The 8,072-nt window shown below is 54.6% G+C and overlaps 1 protein-coding gene across 1 annotated transcript in view; it reads right to left on the bottom strand.

Annotated features, from left to right (window-relative positions):
• Window positions 1-4,371, bottom strand: part of LOC104281981 (keratin, type II cytoskeletal 4-like) — a 4,733-nt gene extending 362 nt beyond the window's left edge. The window contains exons 1-9 of the mRNA XM_009880047.1: window positions 3,832-4,371; window positions 2,992-3,209; window positions 1,948-2,008; window positions 1,650-1,745; window positions 1,375-1,539; window positions 1,023-1,148; window positions 590-810; window positions 328-362; window positions 17-219 (exon numbers count right to left, since the gene is read on the bottom strand). Of these exons, the coding sequence (XP_009878349.1) occupies window positions 17-219; window positions 328-362; window positions 590-810; window positions 1,023-1,148; window positions 1,375-1,539; window positions 1,650-1,745; window positions 1,948-2,008; window positions 2,992-3,209; window positions 3,832-4,371 (1,665 nt within the window). The remainder of the gene's footprint in view (window positions 1-16; window positions 220-327; window positions 363-589; window positions 811-1,022; window positions 1,149-1,374; window positions 1,540-1,649; window positions 1,746-1,947; window positions 2,009-2,991; window positions 3,210-3,831) is intronic.
• Between the last annotated feature and the right edge of the window lie 3,701 nt (window positions 4,372-8,072).

Genomic DNA, 8,072 nt, shown 5'->3' with positions numbered 1-8,072 from the left:
TAGAGCAGAATCCTGCCCCTCCAGAGCCGAATCCCCCCCCAGCGCCGAATCCTCCCCCGGAGCCAAATCCGCCGCCTCCAAGGCTGTAGCAGAAGCCAGCACCGCCGGTGTTACAGCTGCCTCTCCCGCTGCCAGCTCCGAATCCCATTCCTCCTCCTCCAAGGCACAATCCACCGCCATATCCACCTCCGGCAGAGCTGTTGCCGCCTCCCACCACGGCTGCAGAGAAGAACAGAAGGCATGAGGTTACCACTGATGCCACCATAATGCTTTGGAGCATCACTCCCAGCCCACCGTGCTCCCTCGGGAGCAGGGAATGGTACTTACAGACACTCACGGAGCTCTGACACTCTCCAGACATCCTGCAAGGAAAAGAGATGGAGTGTCAGCTCCAGCCAGAGCAGCTGGACTGGTCCAGCTCCATGAAGCCAGGCTTGGTCCATCAGACCATGGACATAAATAACAGCAGCTATAGTACTGTAGGCTAATGGCAACACCGTTGATATTTTAATAGAGGACATGTGATGTGCCACCTTCTTCCCATTAATTTAGCAGGATGCAATCAAGCTCTTGCTGTCCCCTCACCCACCTGCACTCCTCTCCTTCCAGGAGCTTTCTGTAGGTCGCAATCTCAACGTCCAGGGCCAGCTTGACGTTCATCAGCTCCTGGTAATCCCGGAGCTGCCGGGCCATGTCCTGCTTTGCCTTCTGCAGGGCTGTCTCCAGTTCAGTCAGTTTGGCTCTGGCATCCTTGAGGGCCACCTCCCCACGTTCCTCAGCGTCCGCAATGGAGCTCTGCAGAGTTTCACACTGGAGGACAAGAGGTGGATGTGAGGAGTGGGGCAGGGGCAGCCGGTCAGGGACGAAGCCATGACCCCAGGTCATTTGGGCTCAGCTATTCACAAGCCTGGCAGGTTCCCTCCCACTTACAATGATTGTCACCAGACTATTTGCTTTTAGGGAAGCTCCGAAGGGCACTACCCAGAGCCCACACCCATTTCTCAAAAAGATGCAACCCCTACCTGTTTCTTCACGCTCTCGATCTCAGCCCGTATCCTCTGGATCATGCGGTTGAGCTCAGAGATCTCCGCCTTTGTGTCCTTAAGGCTGTCTCCGTGTTTGCCTGCGGTGGCCTGCAGCTCTTCGTACTGGTAGGCAGAAGGGAGAGGAGCAGGTTAGGTCCACCACGAGCAGCTCCTCACAACGGCTCTCCGTACTGCCACGTGCAAGCCAAGGCAAGCATGAGTATGCTAGGTCCAGTCTGGCTACAGCAGTACCAGCAATATCCCAGGTCTCAGCCTCATCCGAGCTACACCAGTGACTCTTCCACTTCCTCAGCCATCCGTGATGACAAGCAAGGTGTGGAGCACTCACCTTGCATTTGTACCAAGACTCAGCCTCCACTCGGCTCCTGTTGGCAATCTCCTCATATTGGGCTTTGACCTCTGCAATGATGCTGTCCAGGTCCAGGTTTCGGTTGTTGTCCATGGAGAGAACCACAGAGGTGTCGGAAACAGTCTTCTGCATCTGAGACAGCTCCTGTAATACACACCAGACCTGGCTTTAGCCCTGCCATGGTCTCCTCACAGTGTCACAGCCCATCTCTCCCCCACCAGCATCCCCCCCCAGAGAGCGGCTGGACCACTTACCGCTTCATAAAGGTACTTCAAGAAGTTAATCTCATCTGCCAGAGAGTCTAATTTTGCCTGAAGCTCCACCTTGGTCATGTAGACTGCGTCCACATCCTGCAGCAGAAACGGGAGGTGAAAACCTTCACCCTTTTCTCTAACACTGAACCATGAGCCCTTTGGTGTTCCAACGGCACGAACACCTTGGGGTCCTGGTTTATCTCTGATGCTAACGAACCCATGCTGATGGAAACAAGACATCCTCTGAACCAAGATGTGTCTTTGCGGTAAAAAAAATAATAAAAATATAGTACTTTACCTTCTTTAGGAGGACAAAGTCATTCTCTGCAGCTGTCCTTTTGTTTATTTCCTCTTCGTACCTGGTGATTGTAAGGAGGGAGATTGAATCTCTCTGCTTGGTTTGGCTCCGGCTGCTGCTGGCAGTGAGAGGCTGTTGGCCTCAGACTAACAAAGGCAGCAAAAATAGACCTGCCATGAGCGAGATTTATGGACAAGCAATGGCACTTCGCCTTTCTAGACAAGTCTGGGCTCCTGCCATGTCCAACGCCTCGCTGAAGGAAGCCTGTGAAGAGGAATCCTCTCCCTGCCTGACCCGAGCCCTGGTGGCCACGGCCACTCCAGCTCCTTCTACAAGACCCATAGACCTTCAGGTCCTCAACATGGGCCATTTCCAACTGCTCATCGGGGCAGGTAATTGCTGCAGACCCTGAAGTGGTGGAGAAGGTCCCCAAAACAAACTCAATTTGCAACCTCAGCAGAACAAGGGGTCTGCTTGGTCCTGACGAGTCCCAGACTCGTTTTCCCACCATTTTTTTAACTTCTCCAGTGGAAGCATTCCTCCAGGCTTTGTTCTTGTTTTTTCAACTGGACAAATTAATCTAATAGCTGGAAAATAATATTTTTTTTCTTTTTTTGCCCCACATCGTCCTTCCAAAGAAAGCCCTGTGCTTCAAAACATGAAGGATACAATGGGGAGGAAACCATGAGGAAATCCGTGAGGAAATTATAACAGGATTTAGCAACGGATCTAAGTAGTTCATTAAATCATAATGCCACGGATTCTTAGGAGGGGAAGACAAACAGTAGAGGCTCCTGCTTTAGCGAGAAGCATAACTCAGACAACAGCATATATTGAGAAATACCTTGAAAAATCACTGCCTCTTGTCAAAGCTCCATTGACCAAAACCTCCCCAAAACCTTTTGCATTTTCTAATCGTTGAAACCAGTGAAATATTACCATTTCTTATGATTCCTTGAATTATATGGCTATTCAAAGTCAGCTTTTGCCTCTATCTTTCCACCACCACACAACCCAACCACGACCAGACCAAGAACAACATACTTGGTCTTGAAGTCTTCCACCATATCTTGGAAGCTCTTCAGCTCTGACTCCAACTGATGCTTCTCGCTGGAGAGACTGTCCAGCTGCTTCCTCAGCCCACTGATGTAGGTTTCAAAAAAGGGGTCGAGGTTCCTGCCACCCGTCCCTGTGCCACCCTGCTCCTGCAGGAGCTTCCACTTGGTCTCCAGCACTCGGTTCTGCTGCTCTAGGAACCGGACCTAAAAGTGGGCAGAAAAAGAGTCAGACTATTCCCAAAAGCATCTTTTTATAGATTCTTTTCCCCCCACACACATTTTCCGTAATTTTTTCTTATTTAATTAGTTTAACCTTCCTGCCTATTCTCATGTCCAGTGAGCCATAACTCCAGGCTCCCACTGGTCGGGTGGAACCACAGCTCCAGAACGAGCGGGCAAAGGTGACTTTCCCTCTCCAACCTCACAGTCCTTAAACAGGAGGAACACGGTGAACTCATAGCTGAAGCATCTTCTCCTTAGAAATAGGCCAAAACACCCCAAATCCTTCAGCCCATGGATGGACAGAGTCCTTTCAGCAGAGGCTCCTCTGAGGATGCTCTGCATGTAGGTACGTGGTCCAGCACTGTGGTCTTAACAACCAAGGATCCTACTCCTGTGTTTCTCCATAACCTTGGGAAAGTCACTTCTCCAGCCACCATCTCTCTGTCTGGAGGGGACCTTTGGGGTGCCCTGGGCAGCTCCTGGCTCTCTGGGTGCTATTGGATGGGTGTCTCACAGTAATTGCAACCAGCACGAGCCGTGGTGAGCTCAACCCTCCAACTCTCAGCTCTCCACCTCCCAGCCGCAGGGTTGAAGCCACTCTCACCTTGTCAATGAAGGAAGCGAATTTGTTGTTGAGCTTCTTCATCTCCTCCCGCTCTTGTGTTCGCACCTGCTGGATCTCAGGGTCGATTTCAAGGTTGAGTGGGGCCAGCAGGCTCTGGTTGATGGTCACTTCCCTGATGCCGCCCGGTGGGCAAGGGAGAAAGCCTTGGCCTCCCATCCCGCCATCAAAGCCTCCACCAAAGCCACCAAAACCACCACCAAGGCCTCCACCGAAGCCACCTCCAGCCCCACCACCACAGCCACCACCAAATCCTGCCCCAGCACCGTAGCCATAGCCAAAGCCACCTTGACCACCAGCTCCAAAACCTCTGCAGACACCACCACCTCCACCAAATCCTCCCAGAGAGGTGCTTTTACTCCCTCCCAAGCAATAGAGGCTCCTGCTGCTGAAGCCACCGGCGTTGCCAGGTCCCCTGCATCCTCCCCGGGACACAGAGCTGAACGTGACCTTGTTCCTCCCTCCAAAGCAAGCGGAGCTGGAGCTGAATCCCTTGCCGAGACCACAGGACTGGCGAGACATGGTGACGGGTCTCCAAGAGTCGACCCGTGGAAGTGAGAGAAGAGCGGCGTGGTGCACGGGAGGAGGATCGGAGGCAAGAGGAGGTGAGTCCTGTGGGTGCAGTGCCCGGGTGCCCCTTTTTATGCGCTCAGGGAGTTGGCCGGGTGTCAGGGGAGTGGAGATGTCTTTTTCTTTTTCTTCTATTCATTGTTGTAGGGCTTGGAAGAGTGCCCTCCCCTCTTTGCCACCACCATGACCTGCCTCAAAACACTCCCTCGAGAGCTAAGAAAAACAAAGCTATTGTTGGTGTTGGAAGCACAACTCCGAATCAAATTCCCTTAGTTGCAACTGTCAACTCATGATGGGCCTTTCTTGAGCCTCTCATGGCAGTGACAAAGCACTACGAATTCCTTGACACATTACAGCCTGGAGGGGAGACCCTTGTTTTAGCTAAATCACTCATTTTGAGCCTGATGGCAGGTGCTTGGTTCACTGAATTCCAACAAAAACTGCGGTTTCCCAATCGCAGCCTCAGATGCACTCGGGTTCAACCTCCTGCTCGGAGGAGGTTTGCCTTGGGTTGCCCAAAACTCTTTCACAACCGGAGAGCATTAGCCCTTAGCAGGGTTATAAAATTAGTTTTGTGTCAACAAAGAAGCCCCAGAAACCCATTTCAGGGAATTTTAAAGCCATTTTAGATCCTTCTGACCGGGGTGCGTTGAGCCTGGAGGGACGCGGAGGGCTTTGCGGATGCCAAAATATCTCCACGTTTCCGCTTCGCGCGCCCTTCGCCGCACCTCAACAGGGTGGAGATGCCACCACCGGCCTGAGGAGCTCCTGCCCCACATCTTGGGGGGTGGGGAGGGTCACGTAAACCATCCATCCCACGGCAGAACCCTTCCAGGCACTGTTGGGATATTTCCTCACCATCCCGGGGCGGGGGGGGTCTCCCGCCGCACGCCCCCACCGCAGCACGTGGCAAAGCCACTCCTGCATCAGCCCGTCAACGAGCTCGCATTGTTGGGTTTTTTTTAAAAAAAAAAAAAAGTATGACTTAATTGCTTAACCACTTTTAATTTATATTTTAATGAGCCGAGGTGTCTGAAGCTGCCTTCCAACAGAGGATCCCCATTTATCCCCAAAATAAAAACCCATTAAACTTCCCCCCCCTCAAGCTGCAGCTGAAGCCATGACAATAAAAGCCGACTGTAATTATCCCTTTTATCGGAGACACTCGTGGGAGAGGTTTGGGGAACCAGTTTCAGCGCTGAGCCTCTTCACCCCAGGCTTTTTTTGTGTTGTTTTTTTTTTTTTCTGCAAACATGCAAATCTGAGCCCGGGCGCATCTGCAGGAAGGGAGGACTTTTCCTCCTGAACTTTGTCGGGTTTTCCTTGAACTGCCGCGTTTCCAGCCCCGGGGCGGGGGGATTCGCCTGACATGGAAAGGAGAAACTCGTGGTCCCTTTTGTCCACGAGCATCCTGCACACCCCGGTCCTGCCTGGAGACCCTCTCCTACCCACAGGGAGGGGGATTTTGAGGATCCCCCATTTTCCAGCTGTTGGTGGGGACGCGGAGGAAAGCGGTTTGGACCCGGTTCTGGCCCCGGGGAAGGGGCGGAGGGGGGGGAAGGAGGCGGCGGCCGCGTCTCCCCGACCTTACCCGGCAGCAGAAACCGAAGGAACCTGTTGGAGCTCAGGCAGAGAGCAGAGCTGCCGAGAGTTCCCAGGGTGGCTCCTGGCACGGCTCCCGGCCCCACCGCCGGCACTTGCCCAAGGAGCCCAACGAAGCGCCCTGCGACACCCGTGAAGTCCTCCCCCGTCAGGCCAGGGTGGGAAAAACCTCGCCGGGGACGCCGGGGCTGCCTCCCAAATCCATCCGGCACCCCCAAGGCTGAGCATCTCGGACGCTCCAGCGCTCTCTGGGGATGATGAATTCACCAGAAGCAAAGGGCCGGTGGGAGACGCGTCTCCTGGAGACCCAACGTTGGCCACCACCACCCGCCCAGCACCAGGACGGAATGTCCTGGCAGAAGCAAAGATCTGGGATGAGTGCCCCAGGGTGGGAAGCACAGCATGGAGATGACCTTCCTCCCAAATCCGTGGGGTGCGGAGCAGGGACAGAGCCCATGGGACAACCCACCCCCGCTTTAATCGCCTCCCCTGCGGTGGGGCTGGCAGGAGAGGTCAAATTCCAGCAACTCCTCTCTCCTGCAACGGCAGCGAAGCCGACGTAGTGCGCAGCAGAGATTAGACATTCCCAAACACAGGATGCATGAGTCCTCCTCTTAAAGACTCATAGTAGCAGCTCAGGCTCCTTTCCTACACCAGAAATCCAGATAAAATCTCCAAATTGGGTTATGGCTGGGTTCAAACCCTCATGGCTATATCACTACGGACCGGGACAACCCACCGGACGTGTCCAAGAACTCCTCAGCCATCGATCCCCGTTGCTCTCCAGCAATGCCCACACACACGTCCACCTTCCCGGGGGTTTCTCCTCTCCCTGAGGATGGGGGACAAACCCCCAGACCCACGCGCATCCCCCAGGCCAGGCATGAATGTCAGCCTGGGAAGAAAAAATCTGCTCTTCTCATGGAAAGATATAAATAACCAACTTCTCAGCGTCCTAACCCTCGCCCAGAGGTGAAGCCTCACCCCAGGAGGTTTTGCAGCTCCATTAACGCGTAGGGCTGCATTTCTTTAACGAGCTTTAACGAGACTTGCTCGGGGCTCCATAAGGCCACGGCGGGGACAGTCGTGCCCCACAGATTGCTCCAACCTGGTGGCAGGTCCCCGTCGCTGTGGGGTGGCAGCTGTGGGGCAGAGACCCACGGGCTCCATCAGATGGTTCATCTGCCCATGGGTCATCCTTCATCTGCTGGTGGGTACCTGAGGGGGTCACATGGGGGTCTAATGGAGGAGTGGATGAACCATGGTGGGATGGGACCCTTCCCTGCGGTGGACAACGCTCTGGGATAGAAACTGGGATAGAAACCGGGATAGAAATGGGGATAGAAACCAGGATTTCTGCTACTAGGAGCTGACAGTGCTCAGCACCCCTCGTTAGGACCAGGGTGCTGGAAGCAGCGCAGCCCCTCAGCTGCACCACTGGTTTCTACTGGGAGGGTTTCAGAGCCAGAGAAGCTCCTCAAAACCGTCAATGGGGATCAGAGCCCAGGGCAGCCCCACGCCGACGGCCCACACTGGGGCTGGTGTCTCCTTGTCCCCACAGGCCAGGTCCCACCGGCAAAGGAGAGGGGGAAAAAAAAGAGAGAAGATCCCCCAGGTGGGTCCCACAGGGCCCTTTGACGGTGTATCGTTGACGGGTCCTCATTGCGGGGTTAAAAAAGGCTCCGGACAACCCCATCCATCGAGCACGGAGATGGATACTTGGGTACCCCCCATATCCCCACAGCCCCGAAGCACCGGCAGCATCGCGGCTGCGTATGTCCCCCTCGTAACCTCTCCCCAAGGGACCCCAAACATGGCCAGTTTCACCCCAGAGCCGTACTGGGGGAGAAAACCCCCTCAGTTTGGTGGAAGGAGCAGAGGAGGGGGAACCTCCCGACTGCTCAACCGGCGATTGGCAAACCAACCGCGGGGCGGGGAGGTGAGCCGGGAATCCTAAAAGCCGAAAAATAACAAGGTAGGGGTCCGTGCCCCCCACACCCCTGGAAGGGATCAAAGCAGAGGGTTGCAGAAGATGGGGGGGGGGGGGGTCC

The sequence above is a fragment of the Charadrius vociferus genome, unplaced genomic scaffold (genome assembly GCF_000708025.1).
Source record: "Charadrius vociferus isolate BGI_N301 unplaced genomic scaffold, ASM70802v2 scaffold932, whole genome shotgun sequence".
Taxonomy (NCBI): domain Eukaryota; kingdom Metazoa; phylum Chordata; class Aves; order Charadriiformes; family Charadriidae; genus Charadrius; species Charadrius vociferus.
The sequence above is the reverse complement of the archived record's forward strand: the minus strand, read 5'-3'. Positions and strand labels throughout refer to the sequence as shown.